The sequence below is a fragment of the Antedon bifida genome, chromosome 1, assembly GCF_963402885.1.
Source record: "Antedon bifida chromosome 1, ecAntBifi1.1, whole genome shotgun sequence".
In the NCBI taxonomy this organism is placed as follows: domain Eukaryota; kingdom Metazoa; phylum Echinodermata; class Crinoidea; order Comatulida; family Antedonidae; genus Antedon; species Antedon bifida.
Window position 1 is genome coordinate 7941396 of NC_136226.1, and position 21779 is coordinate 7963174.

At 31.7% G+C, this 21779-nt stretch overlaps 2 protein-coding genes across 2 annotated transcripts in view; one reads left to right on the forward strand and one right to left on the reverse strand.

The window, feature by feature from the left end:
• LOC144840108 (inositol hexakisphosphate and diphosphoinositol-pentakisphosphate kinase 2-like) overlaps positions 1 to 21779 on the forward strand; it is a 230941-nt gene that overhangs the window by 127390 nt on the left and 81772 nt on the right. The gene's annotated exons all lie outside the window — the stretch shown is intronic.
• LOC144840079 (transcription factor SUM-1-like) lies at positions 591 to 20667 on the reverse strand. Its single transcript, XM_078695746.1, has 3 exons — positions 19952 to 20667; positions 4346 to 4430; positions 591 to 1895 (listed from the first exon to the last, which is right to left on the reverse strand). Exons 1-3 carry the CDS (start codon positions 20546 to 20548, stop codon positions 1768 to 1770), a joined length of 810 nt encoding a protein of 269 aa, XP_078551872.1. The 5' UTR covers positions 20549 to 20667; the 3' UTR covers positions 591 to 1767.

Here is a 21779-nt window from a genome sequence, read left to right on the forward strand (position 1 = left end):
CTTATTTTTAAGGACATTTTAAAGATTATTTTTAAGGACTTTTTTTTAGCAAAGAGCCAAATCTAAATGTATACTAGCTGATGTCAAGATAAGATCGATATCAGAACTACAATTATCTGGCTAATTTACCTATTAAGTCTCTTTGATAGCTTTCATAGGTTTCATATTTTGTAAACTATAAAATCGTTAACTTTACTATAAATATGCCTAAAACTTACTAATAAAGTATATAGGCCTAAGCATATTTGATATGTTTAATTTACTGGTGAATCTTAATACAATCTTTCCTTTTGCATGCTCTTAATTTGGCCCTACAATTTTGAATTAGAAAATGTAACATTCATGTCTCTGTAACAACAATAATAGGCCTAACTAAAAACTCTATTTTTTCTAACAATAATGTTTTACTCCTCTGTGATGTTGTTGTTTGTTCAGGCATAATACAAATTCATTATTAATACGAAGTTTCTTATAAAGGTGTTCTTATTTTGTATATAAATAAGTAGTGGATTATGAATTTATCCTGTAATCAATTCCTATAAATCTATACATCTATTGGTAAGTTTTATTTCTTGTTCATTCTTTATTAAACACTTGTTTCTAGTTATGTAACATACTAATGTCCACAGTACTGTTTTACAGTACTGTTTCTATATCTACAATAAATAACACTACTTCCAAAGGCTTACTAAACCTCCATTAGCAATGGTGAGATCAAGCAGTACTACCATGTGCTAATTTTCGTACTATTTAGACCTACTGTATGTTCTTAATATTTTCGTGAAAAAATGTATTTTTTGTACTTTTTCGTACATCTGCATTTTCGTACTTTTTGTTTACAAGTTTCGTAGGATTTTCGTACTGCTATATTTTCGTCTACTGTATTTTCGTACTAGGCCTATATGGTATGTTCGTATTTTGTTTCCATTAACTATAATATGGATCTCCGTCCTCAAGGATTTTCATATATTCAAGGATTTTAAATTTTGTTGACATGGGATAATAGATTTTCAATTTAAATTAATTATTGAGTTTAGTTCTCAGTTTATTGGCCTTCTCGGAGCTATAATTATGTTGTATCTTTATCAAGTATCTACAACAGGCACATTTTCGTACTAGATCTAATGTATTATCTGAATATTTTCGTAAAACTGTATTTTCGTACATGTCACTAGGTAAAATATTAGTAGGCTTAACAATAATAATAATATTATGTAGTAAATTAATAAAATTCAATTTGTACACACATGATAGAAATATAATTAAAATATACAAAAATGACAAAGAATATGATACATTAATGGGAACCAAATATTGCATTTAAATATTATAAACTGTCTCAAATGATGGTCGTTCATTTCCTTAACTTGATACAGTACCGTAGTATATAATCCTTAAGCTCTGTCTACACTATCAAACTCTATATGACAAAAAAGTGTAATGTGCCCAAATATGGAAGTGATATGCACAAATATGGTAGTGATATGACATATTTTTTGTCACATAAAGTTTGATAGTGTAGACAGAGCTTTAATTCAGATTCAGAACGTGCAGAAATATACCCAATCTATCTTTACATCGTTTGTTTGACTTTTTAATATAACATATAAAAACAATTGTAATTGTACACATTCATAATGTTGGCAAATATACCCAGTTCTTTGTTGAATACTTAAACGTAATCAATTCTTAGCTGCTTTTAATTGTGTTATTATTAAATAACATTATAATCTGGAACCATAAGTATTAGGAATTGAATGGTGGTTTTCAGCATACGCACATTCCATCGGCTGTAGCTTTCTTGGGTGATGTGATGGCTTTGCCTTTATTTGGAGTTATACTTTCAACAATAAGGGACAGACAGTCAAGACTTGATGTACTTGTGCAATGGTATCCTGCAATTTAAAATAAATGTAATATAAATAATGTGATTTATTAGCTTATCATTAACACTTATGTATAAAGGAGGGGTAAATCCACAATTGAATTATAATGTAATAAGATAAATACGATATCGAAAAGAATAAATAAACGATCTGTCGCATAAAATAAAAAATACCCGTAAACCTGATCAATATTTCATGTCTAAATTATTATAGAACATTAAATCTTTCAATTGTTTCAAAATGTATTTTCGAAGAAATATAAAGTGATTAGGCCTAATATTCTTTAATTTTTATTTATTCAACTTCTCACAAAGATGTACATTAGTTCGGTAAACACCTCTGAAATGGTCCAGTCCCAATTTCACAGTGGTTGTTGTTTTTGTATCATAAGTAATAAAGTAAAAATATAGAGTATGACTTCCGAATACATTATTAACATTTTTATACTTTATTTAGTTTGGGATATTACGAAATGCATAACAATAATGAAACTTATTTTACAGGCAATAAATTGCATCATACAAGGCGGTAACTGTATTTGTATTTCTTAATTCGTTCTTATGATATTAAGTGGACAGAGGAAATAATCAAATGATAACTAATTTAAAATGTGCTATATTAATTTATTACAAGAAGGACGCGTTAATTTATACGTAAAAACAATGACAAAATATTTTAATTGAATTTAAGACGTCCTGGACGAAACAAAGTCAATGGTTACATAAAAATAGTCGTTAACTTTTTGCGCGAAATAATCTTCGACACAAACAAACACCGAATGCGCGCGAACGTTTTTGTTTTCTAATTATCATCTTATCTTTTCGATATAGCAATTTATTTCCAGATTTGCATGCATCACAATGTCAATTATGATTTTATTTGGATCAACTGTAATTTACTTTATAGATGAACCAACATGGTTAAACATATTTTGTTGGAATAAGATGTATGAAACTAAACTACCAGACATTTAAATTGAGTTACGAATCAGATAAATATCACTGTATCCATTGTTGAAGGATTACGCCTAATGCAAGCCATAACAAGAAACCACGTCGAACCATACTGTACTAAACTAGGCCTACATTCGTATTTGATCTTCATATTTACGAGTGTTGTCTAAAAGTATTTTTATTACAATGAAATATGTAAAACATTAAAAACGTCAAAGTTTACCGAATGGAATTGTAATGTTATTATTTCCAAATGAACATCCAGTGAGTAAAATGCGGTGCGTAAACTACATGTTTTATGTTTCCATGGAAACATTTAACGGTTGCATATGGAACACCAATGAGCTATGTGTCTACCAAAAAAACGTTATTTTTCTTGCACTTAATCAATCGACTATTGAGACATCATTACCAATACTTTTTAAGTGATTATCTATCCAATTTAATTAATTTAATTTCCTGAGAGACTTTATACGGGTTTCTCATTCAAGCACCCACAAAATAATTCATTACTGCATAAAACGTATTTATGAGTATTTACTGGTCCATTGTGGTGTACATCTTGATCTTACAACCAACAAGGGAGTGATTTGGCGGCAAAACGTGGGGTGCTTAGACCGGCCTGGCGGCGCTTAGAATTTGTGATTGTCCCGCTAACCCCAATTGGCTAGTCATTACGAATGACAATAAAGAAAGTACTGGTATCTTTCGGTATTATTGGAACTGTATGATTAGCAAACCATCCGGATTGGCGTCTGTTTGTTTTGGGGCGGTTTTCGAAACGTTCTTAAAGAGCCATCAACGTCGTTTTGCGTTTAATGTTAGGCAAACTAATCATCTATCAATGTCAACATGTTTACCTGGCTATATATCCGTGCTTATCAAACCAAAGGCCATGATATTTTTTTTTATAATTCATGTGATTTTGTTTTGATAAAAGAATATGTAAACAGTTTAGGCAGAGACATCTGCAGTTAGAAAAATGTTGCAGATTGTCATCTGTGAATTGGCAGTCTGTTATTTATGATTGCCAACAAGGGATTTACACCAATGGGACATGAACTTTTTAAACATAATTGTAATTGTAATGTACAAGGAAAAAATGAAAACATCGATGTTTGATTTAAGTGGTAAGGTGTGTGATGTATGACGACGGAATCAAAGATATAAGTGAATCGTTGGAAATGTCACAAAAACACGCGCGCGTAAGTTATACGTTGCTACTATTTGCGACACACGGTGAATCGACTAAATTCTCCGTAACATTTATAATAAAAATGAAAATATCAAAATAAGTTATTTCTGTGAATCTACGATCCTAAAATACCGTAACCGTCACATCAAGCAGGTACCACCAACATTATGACGTCATGCTATGAATAATATCGAACGCTATCATTAATAATGACGTATCCTACACTATAAGTTACGTCAGAGAATCGTTCTGATGGTCCCCAAGTTATTAGACTCATTATACATTAGAAACATACATGTGATGGTGCTCACCATAAGAGGATGCCACATCGTAATTGTCTCCGTAATGATGTAATTTATCCGAAGATGAGTAAGAACCGGGACTACTGCTCTCTGTCTGTAAATCAGAAGAAAAGTAAAATTATTAAAGTGGAATATACTTTACTTACGGTATATTATGTAAAGACATTTTATCAAAACATGATTTTATGAACGCCCCTACAGCTAGGGTGAAATATAATGTAAATACACAACCTGGTAAAATGTACTGTATCTCCACATAGTACATTAATGACCAGTACCATGCATATTCTGTAATACAGCATCACATATGAATCACATGTGGCGTCTGTATTATGTTTAAATAAGGGTTAGTTTATGATACAGGAGTCATATGTGATACAGAATTTGCTGATGCCACAAACAAATAAACAAAATTATCAAAAGATGAAGACAGAAGTATTAAAACGATTAAAAATAGCTATAAATAGGACTCATAATAATTATATATAATATCGATTTAATAATAGGTAAAATACCATTAATTTTAATTGACAAGACAGCATTGCCATAAGTGAATTATTAAAAGATGTTAACATTTCAATTTAATAATGAAAACAACAGGATTTTAATAATACCTCATAAATACATTAAAGTGTATGAGGACAGGTGCTAAACAGACCTCAATTATCCGATAATTATTTACAAAATTAATTATAAATATTTATCATTTCTGTTGTTTAATTTGATTCCATGCATCTATCGCTGGAAACAAAAGTTGTAAGTTCACAAACGCCGTTTTATACACATGCGAAACTTTGAGGCAATATATTTTCTATAGACCATAAATAATTCATTCTCAATGTTATCATTTATTTATCTATTGAATCAGTTATATAAAATAGTTGCTTGAAATAAAAGATATATCTAATAAATTTGAACAAACATCCAATCAACAATACAATTACATGTTGTGGATTCGTATGATGTTTGCAACTGTTACAATAAAAGTAATAGTTAAACAATAACAACGATTATCATTTTTCTCATTAAAAATTAACTACCTTAGTTATGAACATTACGTCATTTGTAAGAGTGACCATGAGTAAAATAAACTTGTCTTTGACAGGTGTTTTGCGCGTGAGTGTAAATCGAAGCCCGTGTGGACACACACTTATTCCTGGATGTCCTCGCGATAAAGGAACTCGATTTGGCACATAACTCTTAAGACTTACTTTACACATTCAACGAAAACTTCTTAATGTTTAGTTCACACACGCAACGCAATGGGGTACTCACAAGTACTGTACATTGATCTTTCACAAACGAGACCGTTCCAATGAACCCGCTTAGACAACCTTACTTGGGTCACTTTAAGGTCATTGGGCTTCCTAGTGGGAACCAAGCTTTGGACAACACTTTTATAATATGGAACATGAAAATGTTTATACAGTAAATAGTATCTGATAATAGGCCTACATTCATAATTCCGAGAATGGGAAAATATACCGGATATTAATATACCTCAAAACGGATATCTGTATACAATAACGGTAAACTCGATAAGTTTTTAAAAGTTGTTTATGTCCCAACGAATACTGCAACTTTCCATTTTCGTTTCAAAGGTCTTCTTAAAAATCGTAAACAGAAATAAAAATCGAATTGGTTAAAACTGCGTAATATTACTTTATTAATTTGATATTATTTTCTGGCATGTAAGCCCATAAACGCCAGATACATTGGTTCAAATCAGAGGAAAGCCTACCTGGATTAGCACCAGTACTATACAGTATTTAAAGAACATGTAATATAGGGCATTTACAAAGGATTGCTTTATTTCAAGTCACAAGATTTTAAAACGATACAGTAGTTTTGAAATAATCACATAATCATATTTTACAACGAACTCTTCAACAGAAAACAATTAAATTTAAACATTTACAAGACATGAATTTCCAACTAATAAAAAGAACGCTTTAGTTAACAAGCTCCCTGGCCGTTAAGGGAATTCATTCAGTCGATGTGTAGTTAAAAATCATATAAGTGAGATATTATCAACTTGAGCATGTTCAACTATTGGCCATTTTTACACAAGGTCTAAAGAAATATAATTTTACAATTTCCCGCGCGGCGATTAAAATCAGACGAGACGAAGCATATGTCTGTGTTAATCGAAAGTGGTAAATCTATTTTATTTTCAATGTTTACTCAAAGGTCTTGTCAATTTGTAACTCAATTTCTATCAAGTCTGGAGGGGCTATAAGTGACCCGCCTGTATTTTTTCCAAGAGAAAATATTCTAGAACTTTGAGATGTGATTTCTAATGCCTTCATCATCAACTTGATTCGAAACTAATATTTAGTATATTCTAATTGTAATCTAATTAGGTTTGTAAATTGACTGAAGAATGGTAAATTAATTAATAAAGTTTAAATGTAATTATAATAATGTTAAACGATTGTTTGTTTTTTTGTTTACGCATGTTCACATAATATTTGGATCTGCTCTGCAGTACAACATATTGAATTAATGTTCAAAACAATCACTATATTAACTATATCGTAATGATGAATGTCCTTGTGTAACCATGCTAAAAAGGTACCGAGGTCTGACGGGAAAATCCAATGCCAGACACAATTACCCTAATTATCCTTGTACACCGGTCAAAAGAAGGCGTCACTATTTCAATAATTGCAAAAAAATGATAAATTTACTAATAACTATGTTAAATTTTCCAAATGAGAAACATGCGTTCTCAACCAAACCAGATTAATTTTTTTAACAGAAATGTTCACAGTTTTCCAACATTTTAGATACTCTTTTTTAAACCAATTGTGTTTGTTTTACAAAGTTATCTAATAACCCTAACATAACTACTTCATAATATTCATAAACTCATTTATGCCGTATTTTAAAAAATATCATCAGCTCTGGAAGGTCAAGATTTATTTGAAGGAAATATTAAGTATTATTCGTAGAACTAAGATGACAGAGACAGAGGACTAATATATATTTTTGTAGAATCTAAGTTAAGTAAGATCGTACTTTAAATATTGTAAAATTGTACGTATAAAGCGAATCAATTTTGAGGGAAAATCCTTGATGAAACTTTTTACCAATTAGAAAGTTTGAGAAAGAATGTTTATATTACATACACTCAAAAATAAAAACAATACAATTAATTGTAAACAAACATTTTCTTGTAAACAGTATTACTGCCCTTTCGTTAATTACTAAAGTCACTTTAATAAACATTTTTATGTACAGTATCGGGGCTATATTAAACAATGTAACATATTTAATAATACTACAGTAAAATGTTTGTATTGTTGATTAAGGCCTAATGACACTGAAGTATTACCGTATTAGCTATCAGCATTTTTCTTTTGTACACTGCACTTCCTCCGTTGTATCTTATCGATATTCCTTGCATATAGGCCTAAATAGTATTACACCCCTTGATACAAATCCAGACATAATGAAATCCTGGATGCCGGGCTAGAACAAAGGAGTTGGGCCAAGTTGGTTGCGTGCATTACCTTCACGATCGACCGGGACGCGGACGTCGTTCACGATCCAAACCGTAAACATCCCGTTGTTGTAAGCCTAGAGTAGGCAATTGAAACAATCGATTTTCCGGTGTGTGCCAAACAAATAAAAAAACATCACCAGAGAGGGGTTAATGAACAGGTACGATAAATTAGTATATTTTCGAAGACGCTAATTTCGTTGACTTATGGACGTCCTTAAAGCACTTCCCTACTCCAGGGAAGTCAGATAAAAAGCTTTAAAATATGATCCTTTTTAAAACATTTTAATTGATTACTATAGGATTTAAAAATTGCAATCCATGAATCGGGGATTTGTGACGGGTGAGAGGTACATTTACTTAGCACATGGTAAAGCAATCGGAAACCATGGTAATAAAGATGATTTAGGCCGCACTTTTGACAAACGTATTATAGTTTTTGTGGTGGAACCCACTATGTTGCGTCACGTGCAATTTGAGCTGTTACTGTTACGCTTGTCTTGGAACTTGGGACTTTTGGAATAAATAGTAAAATTACAATTTTATCAAATATCAAGAAATAGCTTTAGTTATTGAAGAGAGTTGAAGAGTTTATGACGAAGCCAACTTTTGGATTGGATTTTTGACTCACAATGAGCATGCATATCATCGTCATTTGCGCATGTTTCTAATGCCAGTTAGAAAGTTAGGGGGGAATTCCCTAGAATATAAGTAAATCGTAACAAATCGTATACTTACATAGACCCTTAAACATAATTAAAGGTGTTGATTGTTTTGTTAGGCTGTGATACTATGACATAATTTGTATCATCAACCACCATCTAAAACAACAGTGTGTGGAAAGTTAACATATAATGGTTCTTTTGATATTTCACATGTCGGTTCTTAAATTATATAACTTATAGTCATAGGTTTCACAACAATAATACGCTTATTGTTCCATAATTATTATAGTATCTGTCGCTACTTTTTAAGTCTTTAAAATGTGTTAAAAGCATGACATTTGCATTTACAATTTAAAGAAAAGTTATGAATGACCACAGAAAATTGTCTAAAAACATGCCATCAGAAGGCATAAACCGAATTACCTCTTCTGTCTTTTGTCAGTTTGGTGCAATGATAATCAGCCATGTTAATTTAATAACACCAACTTCCTTGTGGAATATTGGCGCAAATTCTAAACTACAGATCCAGACAGTAATCACAGTAGCACATGGAAGTTGCATCGACATTAAAGCGCCCAAAAAACAAAGACAAGGAAAAAAACGACTTCATATCAACTGTTAATGTTCAGGATACAACATGATTGTTTTCAAAATTTAAATGTAAAAACACTCGTTTAACTCTTAGAACTTAATCACCTTTGTTTTCCAATTTATTAACTCCTATTCTTCATATTGGTTGAACAAGTTTAGATCAGAAAAGACTTGACCAACGTAAAGTCAAAGAGCACTACAACTTTGTAGCCCACTTTAAACTAAAGTTCCAAGTAAAAAGAAAAAGTTAAATCTCTGACGTTCTGAATTACTCCTACAACCATATTCTAATAAAATAATCATTATATTAATATAGAAAAAATATAATTGAATTGAACCGATAACGTCACTATGAGTTAGTAAGTGTACAAAATTTCAATGCTTGAACTTCAATGAAATATTGGTGCGTCTCATTGAATTCATTATTTGTCATTTGATTTAAACGATGTAGATTTATTTATCCGTTGCCTGTTTTTATACGAGGCCTCAGCCGCTTGTAGGATGTGTGGACGACATGTAAATACCAGCCCCTGCAATGAATTGGTTCCAAGGCCAGGCTCAGGAAACGAAGAATTTATTCAATTTTACAGTCAAGTAAGAAAACATTTATAAGGCTCAGTCATCGGGAATAAAAAAAAATATCTATTGATTTCCACGTGCGGGTCATTTATGAGGTAGTAGTGTCATAAGGAATATGCTTGATATCAATCTGGTAAAAATAATGTGTTGAATAACTTTCAGCAAATTCTACCAGAATATATAAGGCATATCTGATGCATTTCACATACACATGGTAATTTAACAAACATGCTTAATATGTTTCAAATAGTCGAAACGTGTTGAATTTTCCGAACAGGAAATACTTTTACTCAACAGGCTCTCGAAAACTCAATAAACCGTAACGTAACAAGTATTAAACATCTATGGACAAGTCTACACTCATCAGCTTCATGACACGATAAATCATATCTTTTCAATTTTACTAGGTGTCTTTATATTGACAAGTATGTCATCGGTTTTTGCCTCCTAATCAACTCTAGTTTCCTGCTACACGTTGCTGAGTGGCCAGTTAACAACGCAGATCTTTTTTGAAGTGTTAAAAAGGAGGAAACAACCGAAGAAATTATAACTAATACAAAATATATTTATCAACTTACAACAAACAAGGCCTTATACGTGGCTGCAGTCGCGTGCTCAAATTTGTGTTAGTGTTTACTGACCAACCGACCGACCAACCGACCGACATAGTGAGCTGTAGAGTCGCTTTGCACGCGACGCGACGCGACTAAAAAGCGACAACATGTTTTAAAAATTATCAATGGAAAAAGAGGAAAGATATGTCTAGGGTTGGTAATGTATAGGGCCGATGAAATATTTCTTCTTATTGAAGATTAGACCAATAAGTTACATATCCAGGGGCGTTGAGAGTGTTCAATTAAGTTTAAGAGAACCCTGTGTATTTCCATATTGCTTCTTAATGAATCGATTCCAATGAAGTTTATTTGGCAGGGACATTCTAGTTTTTTAAAGAATTTCCTCGTCATTATGTGATTACGAACGATAATATTGTGGGAAGTAATGATCAAAGTTAGCCTACTTAATTAGAATTCCGCAGGTATAGGCCTATAGCATCAGTACATGGTATTCGGCATAATGCACTCCAAATTAATATGATGATGATCAATAATTATGACAACATTGAAGTATATTTACTTCTTAACTTTTCTTCATTGTTACAGATATCTAAAATTATATTTATGCTTTCTGTTTCTGTTGTTCTTACCGAAGACGAAAACGTCCTCTAGTCCAAAAACTGACAGAAGTGGAAACTGCCCAATTGAATAAACGCATGCATGACATTGCTTTGAATGAAAAGTTTTTCTTCTTGTAGTCAGGAATGTAAAAAATAAAGAAAAAGTCCTCGGAGAACAGTTTGAAGTGTTTTACCAGGCCTAGTAAAATGATCAGGGCGCCAGTGAGCTGTCGAGGCGAGTGTATCAGTGGTCTCTGGCAATTACGTATTCCATAATCGGCCTACCTTTGCAGCTTGGCAATTCGGCTAGGATTAAGGGTTGCGAATCCGATTTCCGCTTATTCCTAGTGAATGTGAGTGGAGTGATGAATTTCTGACGGTCGCAGATTACTGAGGTTTAAGTTAATTTATAATAAATACTTAAGCTAAATTCATCTTTATATTGAAAAGGGTTTGAACTTGAGTATACAGGATTCATGTTGATCTTTTAATGATGAGCAAATTGTCAGAGTGAAATGAGTCAAATGCAGTTTATTTTGAGAGTATCAAAGTTAACTTGGAAAATACACGTGATAAATGTGAGGTAATACTGTAATTGTATTTATTGAAAGTACAGACCGATCGGTTTTAGGTAACTGATTTTATATAATAAAAATAGTCAATATGAGGATATAAATAATCCTAAGCTGTGACTTGTTCAACATTTGGAACATCATGAACTGCAATTGGTTTGAGTCAGTAATAGAGATATGACCTCATTTTGACTCAGTCATCTGCTTTGTCAAATTGTCCAAATCCTTCAAAATATCCACCCAGTACGACAATGTACCGATGTAAATAGCTTGCAAATTAAAAGTATTGCATAGCATGGGTATAATTTAGAAAGTTATTGCGTAACACCATCTAAATAATTCTAAAAAACATTAAAAGTATCTCAATGCAGAAGTTCGTACAATTTCTGGAGAGTAACTGAGTCTGAAGAAACATTATAAGATTTGACTGTTAACATTTTAACTGAAAGTTATGAAATTTGGTCAAGTTTAGTTAAGTGGAAACAAAAGCAGTTCTTGTTAAACACCATCTATAATATACATGTATATATTAATAAGTTTCTAAAATACTGAAGTATCTCGATACAAAGTTTCGTAACTTCTTGGCGATTGAACTTTGATTGATAAAAACTGACAACTGAATTGTAACTTTCAAGTTGTAAAATTTGGTCAAGTTCAGTTAAATGGAAACGAGAGACAATACCATAAAGGTCTTCGTACTTTCTTAATTACATTTATTCATGGTGTATATTTGAAAACGATCCACACCCCCTAGGCGTTTCCTTGGTGTGTTAGCTTGTGAAGTTTCCCTACGCTGTCACTTCGTATTGAGAACGACGTATTGTTATAAACAGTGTCACCATAATATCATATTTATCTTAATCATGTTTATATCCTTACACAATGATACTTCTAATGATAAAATAAGTCTCTAATATACATATAATTAAGAACGTGCCATTTTAAAAAATAAAAAAATATACTGGTTCTTTTAAAAGTTTTTCTAATTGAAGTTTATCTATAATGACTAATATGGGAATCATCATGTATAAATATGGGCATATCGATACTAAATTTGGGCATGTTATGAAATCAAAACTATTAATGGTACATTAAATCCCCAGCATGCACTACGGTACAGTTATAAAAAGTCTTTAATTTTAAGATCGATAAACGTTAGTTTTTTTTTAAAGCAATTAGAAATGCAAAATGTTACGTTGCTTTTTAATAAATCTTACACGCTTACAAATCCCGTTCGTTGTTTTATAAACAAAGGTTGTAGTAAAACTAATACTACAGTAAATAACAATAATTAATAAATGAGTCATTATTGTTGTCATGGTGATTAATGCTGAGCGACGATATGAAACAATTTCCTGCTGTACATTAAATAAAGAGATCTGAAAGAGTAGTAGGCCTATTTAAAAAGTTTTACAAAGAAATGGATGGAATAACTATCTCATAGAACTTCCTGAACGTGCAATCCGTCAAGGATGACTGAGTAATATACAATATATCTGAGTCACAAAGCTTCTTCAAAAACCAAGAGAAAATTTGATAAATCGTCAAATTTAGGTGTACCACACTACTATATTAATAGATAGGTGATGTGACATCTAACAAATTCTTTATAATTGAAGGGAATGAATCGCTGGTGGCATATGAAATACAACCCGTGTTTCATTATTTATCAAGGGGTAGACTATGGTTAGTCTGACGTAGGATACTGTCCCAAACGACCTTATAAACACTGGTGTAGCACGTCTGGGAGACATCTCATACGGCGCGACTACCGAGGCCACGGCCCAAGCGTATCTATTCGTATCTGTTCGTGGTCTTGTTTCGCTACGACATTCGTATGTGGCCTAGCTAAGCTCTTGTATCAGTTTGCTTGAAGATACGGAACTTCTATCTGTCAATACTTTGACAGGGCACCGAGAATTGTCCAAAAGCACGAACCATTGACTTAAACGACCGGCACGTAGACAAAGTATAAAATTATAATGTTCAAGTTTATGAAAAAGACACAAGGTCACGCGTCCACTCAACGGTATATTTCAACCTATATTGTAATAATGTAACCATAAATATTGCCGATAGACTTGCTTTAAAAATGCAAATGACAGACCTACACAAAATCAAAATAAAAGATCAACTAGAATTGCATTACTAATCATGAATAATAATCGTTTTTTAACATCAAGGAAGATTTTATTTTCCCTATGATTGTTTTGGGGGGTCTCCATTAATTTTATTTAGTCTTTTTAAAATAATTCTAGTTATCCTTCCTTTTACATAGTTCAGATAAATCAAAGTGTAGAACTTTTTAATCGTTCTTAAAGTACTTTCATCCCCCTTTTTCACTGTTTTTCTGTTATTAATTGACATTAGTCGCACTTCTGCCAAATCGGAAACAGCGTGACGTTTCGAATTTGAGACGTCCAGTGTCCGAAATTTGTCCCGGTAAATATCTACGTGTATGGGTTAGGTGAAACCAATACTCGTTGCAACGAAATAGGGCGCAGGGTATGTATCCCACGTGGTTTGTTAAATTGAAAATAAACACCAAATAACACGAAGTTGATATTGCTTCTGTAAGCGTCACTTAAAGGGACGGGGTTATCTGATAAGACATTTATTTGAAACTTTTATACTTTATTCTCGATGGGATAGGAGTATTAGTGTGAATATCCAAGAAGATATAAACCTATATGGAGATTATTGATTAGATCAATAAAAATAGGTTCCCAGTGGGCATATCCAAAGTATTACTCGAGCGGGTCATGAAGTAAAAAGTAATATTGACACATTCAAACTTGTTAACACTATCATACAATCGAATCCTCTACGGTAGTCTAAAAATGTTAAACGTATTAAAAGTTAAACAAGATATTAACTTTATTTCACTGCAATTGCAAATTAAAGCGGCGTTTTTACATACTACACGTAGGTTTCTTTAGATGTGGTTTTAGTTGTACCTGTTGAATTCCCCTTTAACCACACGACTAATTCATAACAGAAACATTCTTTATGAACATGAGCCATAAATTAAATAACAGGTAAATTAAGATCTACACTCATAAAATAATGGCAGTAAAATTAAATTTAACGGTATTTTAACAACTTTTGTGTATGGCTAACCTATTACAGTTATTCTTTTAATAATAATTATACCCTTAATAGTTTCGTCACCTATATAAGAGTTGCTTTAAATTTATTGAGATCATAGTTCTCAAAGAGCAAATTTGTCACAGGAGTGTTAAATGATAACATAATGCATGAAAATTGCCGACCATAAAATATTTACGTAAGATTATACACCTTTCGTTTAATTTTATTTTACATCAAATAAACTCATGGTTTTTACTAATATTAATGAATAATTAAATTTATTAAACGTAATATGATTGAAATATGTAAATTAACCTATGACGTTAGTAAACTTCTTAAAAGCAAGAAGTCTTTTTCCCATCAGAACCGGTAAATCATTTAAAGTCTACACAAAAGACTAGCTGACGTTTAACAGATTAATAACAAAAGGATATAATAAGTCGATGGGTCTAACCAACACAAAGAGGCCACGTTTTTTACTATACTATAAAATTAGAACCATTGTAATGTGTAAATGGCTATGATAAAACGTCCTAATACTTAAATATGTCAATATTAATTGATGATTTAATGTTGTTACCAGAAAAAAAGAATAATATTAGATATTGCCAGTTATTAAATATTATGCGATATTAACGACTATATTAATAATAATTAATAACAAATTTGCTTATATTATTATATAAGTTAATAAATCAATTTAGTTCACCCATATTCACATAGAAATTTGTTACAGGGCCACTTTAGTGTAATAAATACTGTACGTTTGTTTTACGAAAGAAACATCGTCTCTTTATTGTTTGTATTTATCATGGATATTTCTATACTGCTTAGCTACTAGTTAGTCTACTCTGTAAGCCTAAAAGAAAACATCTATTAGGTCTTAACACTGGCGGGTAAAGTTAGTTACATGGCTGTGGCAATTTGTAGCGGTGCCTAAAACAAATATTCTTCGTTGTCTGTGGTATAATCTTAAATCAACTTCTTAATGAAAAACATACGAAACGTGTCAGTGATGGGGACTTGAGTCCGGAAGGAGGGATTTTGGGACAGAGGCAGTAGGAAATAGAAACTTATGAGCCCGCCGTTTGAGTGATACACACAAAGACAATTCAAAATCACCTCAGTATAGAACAATGAACACTCTACTAAAGCCTTCCTTACTAATTCGATTCTCAACCGTGCCCTTCGTAGTATAGACCATCATAAACTTCAAAGAGGCTCTTTAACAGTACAGATGTATAGGCCTACATTGATTGTGTTAGGGGTATAGAAAAATAACAATTCAACATTGCAGACTTAATGAGATTCAATTCAATTCAATTCAATTCAAAATTCTTTAATCATCCCACACGGGGCAATTCAAATAAAAAGGTCTGGATTAAAATGATCTGAGATGTTTAAAACAATTGTAAAAGTTTGTTTTAGAATGTGAAACACTAAAATAACTATGCATTAACTTAATCTGTATTGCCAAAGAAATAAATAAACATTTTCTTTTCTAAAGGACGGACCTAATTTTTAATTAAATTATCCATTTTGCCTTGAGTTTTAAAAGGCCTAAATTTTGTTACAGATTTAAATAAAACACAGACCAAATATGCGTTTGTACTTGAAGTTTTTACCTTTAATTCGAACACGGTAGCCTAGTTACAATACACATAAAATTTTGATTAAACTTTAGAATTTGAAAAACGTGTTTCTGATTTTAATTAGTGTCCCTTTAAAATTGAGGTTTGATAACGCGTTTATGATAACGCATTCTGATTCTAATTAGTGTTGTCTAAAATTGGGTTTATAACGCGTTCGGGTTATGTAAACGCATTATGATTTTAATTAAGTACTGAAATGGGGTTAAAAGTTAAAACTTAAAAGGTGATATAATGTGTTTTTAATCGGACAAAATTCGACTGCATCATACACTTCGTCATATATCTACTTAGGCCTATTGTTTATATCGGAATCCTTTAAAATGTAGGTCTACAACGACAGTATTTCAATTCCAATTCTATAATATTTAAATTTCTTTAAGAATTATGTTAGGCTTATTTTAATATTACTAATAAATAAACATTAGTATCGCATAAAAGTCACATTACATTTTAACCTGTAATTATATAAATGTCATAAATGTTTATTTAAATAAATAATTAAAGTTTGAAATTCTATATGAAAATGTTGTATTTGTAAGGGTAAACACACTTCTTTAAAAAAAAAACTAAAATTGCAAAGTTGAAGTAATTTCATTTTTTCATTCGAAAGCAGTCTAATAAAATAAAATATAGACCTATAAAGAAATGATGATTATCATGCAAATAATATAGTGTCTATTAGTATTACATATTAGGCCCCTAAACTGTTTTTATTATTAGTACCGTTATATACCAATATAGCTTTGTATTAGCTTATATTTAAATGACATTTAATATTATAGATGAAAATATTAAAGGAATGTTCATACAGCTAATTACGATATTCGATACATAAATTTGTAAAGTGAAAGTTTATTCTGAATGGTGAGTGATTGATGCATGATTAAATTGTCGTGTTTAGGTTCATTTATAGGGACAACTAGGATAAAGCGACAACACAGTTTAGGAAAGGAAAATGTCACCTGACCTTGAACGTGAACGGGTCAATAGAGTCTCCTGTACGGCACGTGGAGAAGCATCAGATGCGGTTTAAAGTTATGTAGGCCTAGATCCACTGATGCTATCAACAATGGGTAAAGTGAACATTATGTTGTATAAACATACCAGTTGATGTGTTTCAAAAATTATGTAGGCCTCTATATCAACCAATATGTCTATATCAACCAATATGTTGATTATACAGTGTGTATATCACCATACGTGTTTCCAAGAATTAATATTTATACTATTGTCAACAATAAATATAGATAAAGCTTATGGGTAACAATTTAGGTGGTTCATAGAACTAGTACATATCGTAGATACTCAGTAATATTTTTAAAAAAAGTAGGCCTAATTATAGACACATCCCTAAAAATGTCCGAAATCAAAACCGACGCATTTCACAGAAATAACTCTATTTATAAACGCAAAATTGTTCTGTTTAAGCCTATTAAAATAACATTAGTGACAGTATCTAATGCTCTTTATATACAACAAATACCAGGAAGAATCCTATAGGAAATAATATATGGTGATGGGAATTAGGCATTGTTGTAGCAACGTTTCTAAAAAAGACAATTCCTATAATGTATCCTATTTATAAGCATGCTAAACAACATTGTTGTTGAATCGCCCATTAAATAGTGTCTACAGTATATCAAATACGAGGGTTAGTAGTATCACATCGTCGTCGAATTTTAATAGCACAACAACCGCCCAAGTACTGTCACAGTATTAGCAATAATCAGTAGTAATGCAATTGACAATACCGCATCACTTACTCTCAGTAATACCATTTTCATAACTTCTATATATAGACAGATGTTAACTGTACAGATTTGGATCTTTTGATCATTTAAACACTTAACATCTATACGTTAATATTACACACGTGTTATTGAACAGCCACGAAAAGGTTTTGTTACGTTGTCTCTTGATAAAGGATACAAAAGTACAGATATTTAGATTTATGATATTAACAATTAAAACTATTTTAGAGTAAGAGTGATAATCCAGCGAAATTGACGAATCCTAAAATTCAGATTGGTCTGGTTAACCCAGAATGTCAAAATCAATTAACAAAGGGTATTGAGAATGACGTGTGATTCACATTCAACTTGGATATATCCTAACATCAATAATTAATCACTTTATCTAATTTGCATAACTGTCAATCCAGGTGTCGACACAATAATTTGATTAATGTAATTATTACGCATTTAGGTGTGATTTCTCTTAATTAAATCAAGAATTTAAACTTAATATTGAACATTACAATGAACCTTTTACCATGCATCTTCCTCAATCAACCAGCGTCGTCTCAACCATATCTATGCACAATATTCTATGCAGAGAAAGATGATGTTAAATTTCTCTTTAGACTTTAGTAATGTTGCAATGATGCCCTAATAGAAAAATAAATGGAATCTAAATTGCCTAATAAACATTATGAAAATTAGAATTGTAGAAACTTGCAATGAATATATCTACATTATACCTTGAAATCTCAACAAAATAAGGACTTCGTAAAGTAGTTATACAGTATTAAAATAATCATATATTTATTACATTCCTATATCTATACCTAATAATATCATACAAGAACATCCAACCATAACAATCACAACAAATATAGAAAGGTCATGTAGAAAACTGTGGATAACTTGATAACACAGTTGATTATGTACATCCAACTGTACTGCTGTAGTAGGCGAGTAATCGCGACATTTTACGGGACATTAATTAATCGTTTGAATTCATAAAATGATTGTGAGTGATAATGGCGTTCCATTAGAACGAATCTTTTACTGAAATCGCTAACTGTAGAAATAATATCCCATCTACTCGACGCACGATTGCGGTAGATCGTGTTATGAGCAGTAATATTATTCTGCTAGGCCTAGATTACTTTGGCTGAAAGTACTGCTTTTAATGATGGTATGTTGTTCCTTTTCTTGAATATAAACAATAAAGATGAAGTGATATGTGTTGATAAGGTACGGAGCCGATGGATAAAGGTGTATATGTAAGAAGATGCCGAATTAAGACAATGGCGCGTGCTATATTTTGGCTTCCTACTGCTCTCTCGCGACACAACAGTATTGATAGAGCTAGTAGCCCCAGGCGCAGATGAACAAACTACAGGTATTATAGGCACTCGCCCACCGGCTAAATCTTCACTCCCACATGACAAGCAGTTTCATTTTTTAGATACTAGCTTTTGTGTTCCCATACAATTTAGATTTTTATAAATATATTCATACAATAAAACATAAAAGTGGTATTCGTGGCCTTGGAGAAAAGTACTTTCCTTTCCACAATTTCAATCTTGTTATCAAACATCATAATTTAATTATATCTATAGCAAGGTTATCGTTATCAATTATGTAACAATTTTAAACACTCACACTCATTTAAAACTTTTGATCAAAACTCCAACAGTTTGATTTTAGTAGAGATAAAAATACGATATACCGACATTGACACATTATCTGAAGCATTGTTGACATTATTTGTTGTTGATCTCAATTAAACGTAACATAAATCACTACGATTTCTGTTTTATCAACAACATCCTTTATACCATAAACCAACATTAGTAGAGACCTAATATACAGGACTGTCACTTACCAATTTACACGTCTGGTCGAATACCACTTTAATACCAAATCAAATTAAACCAACACACATTCATAATTAATGTACTACTATATAGTCTGACTAGACATTTAGTAAGTAGCCCTATTATATTGTTATACAAATATTGACATTTCTTCTTACATTTCGTAAATATAACATTACTTACCATTGCATCCGATGTATTTGAACTTGTTTCCAACGTTTCTAACTCATTTCCGTCACTGTTCGATTTTTCAACTTGTAACAATCTCTCTAACTTTTCAATGTATTCGATGGCATTTCGCAAAATTTCCACTTTTGGAAGGCGTTGATTTGGATTTGCACAAGTATGTCGCTTTAGAGCTTCAAATGCTTCGTTTACCTTTCTTAACCGTCTTCTTTCTCTCATTGTTGCTGCTTTTCTCTTGTCCATAGCAACGTTTTTCCGTTTACATGCTTTACAAGCCCACAACAAACATCGTCTTTCTCCTTGCCCAGGATATCCAGGGGCCAATACATGTTCCATGTCCTCCTCCCTATGACCGCCTTCTGATCCGGTGTCAGGGATGTGTTCAAGGGAATAACAAGAACCAGGGGTGCGTGGATGTGTCGATTGGTGTACACTATCATGGTGATATCCGTTTGAGTATACCGAGTTAACATTACCGTGGTATCCCGAAACATCGGTGTTAGCATTGAAATCATCATAGTAACCCATTGTCTGCATATCTGAATATCTACAACTACTCCGCATCGGCTCCATAGCTTCCATTGTCTGCATCATAAGCCCTGCCGTTTTTACTTTCACACACGCAGACCGTTTAAAAACACTACGACATGAAGTCCCGGTGCGACCTAGAGGAAGAGCGTTATTATCTCGCTTACATCTACCTAACCACTGGTGGCTTGATTTCATATCTGCCAACCAGACCTAGGAATTTATATGCTACTCGCTATTGGCGCATGCGCTTAAGTGAGTCACGGCTTAAACGGAGAAACTCCGAATCTATTTTGCGATGACAGTACCAACGTGTTGATTGACACCTCAGTAAAAGGAATTGTACATAACGAGAATTCCAAATTATATCTTGGATAAACAGAATATCTAGAATGTTTAACAAGATTTTCTCATCTGGACCTGAAACAACGATAAAACTTAAGTAAACTTATTATCGTACCTATAACTTTTAACGTACCGGTAGGCGTGGAGAAAACTTTAGTTCACTTAATGTGTATATTTAGTGTTAATATAGTCACGTATCATATCAGGAGTGTTAATTGTTTGGTAACATTCATAATATTGTAAATAACATAAATATATAAGTATAATAAAACAATAATAGTACAACATTCTAGTGTGTGTTAAGTAGTAGTACACATTATTCATAGTACACGCTGTTCATAATAAATACACTATGCATTGATAATTTATTGCATACAGTATTTACTATTACAATTACGGTTGAGATATAATTAACTATTATATTTTATTAATAATAATTTAATTAATTATTACTATGTTATGTAAACATAAACAATTAGGCCTATGAAAAATTATCATTATTATCAAAATCGTAACCTATAATTTACTTATCGAAAATAAATGAATTATGCAAATGAAGTAGAAAATAAATACATTATTGAAAAATGTGAAGATTCTTTTTTGCTTATGATTTAATTTTGTAAACAAATCCTATTTGTCAAATTCTTCCAAATTGTATTAGACAATACTATTAAAACTATTAATATTAATATTTACATTTTGGTTTGTCCCACGCTTTGATTAGTATAAATTAATCTATCAATTACAGGATTAGCATAATGTATGAATATTCGTGTCGTTTCGACGATTCAAAGTATTTTTATGTTAAATCAACACTTCCTGGATAAGATGTCAAAAATGTCTTGCAAAATTTATTACTTTGAAGTATTGGTAATATTTTTATTTTAAACGCATGCCGAAATAACTTATGGTAAAAACATTACACATTTTTTTGTTCGTATATTTTAGAATA

Coding starts and splice junctions, on each gene's coding strand:
- LOC144840079 (XM_078695746.1), bottom strand. CDS start 20,548: ATGATGCAGACAATGGAAGCTATGGAGCCGATGCGGAGTAGTTGTAGA. Junction 4,431..19,951: donor CAAATACATCGGATGCAATG/GTAAGTAATGTT, acceptor TCTGATTTACAG/ACAGAGAGCAGTAGTCCCGG. Junction 1,896..4,345: donor CGATGTGGCATCCTCTTATG/GTGAGCACCATC, acceptor TTTAAATTGCAG/GATACCATTGCACAAGTACA.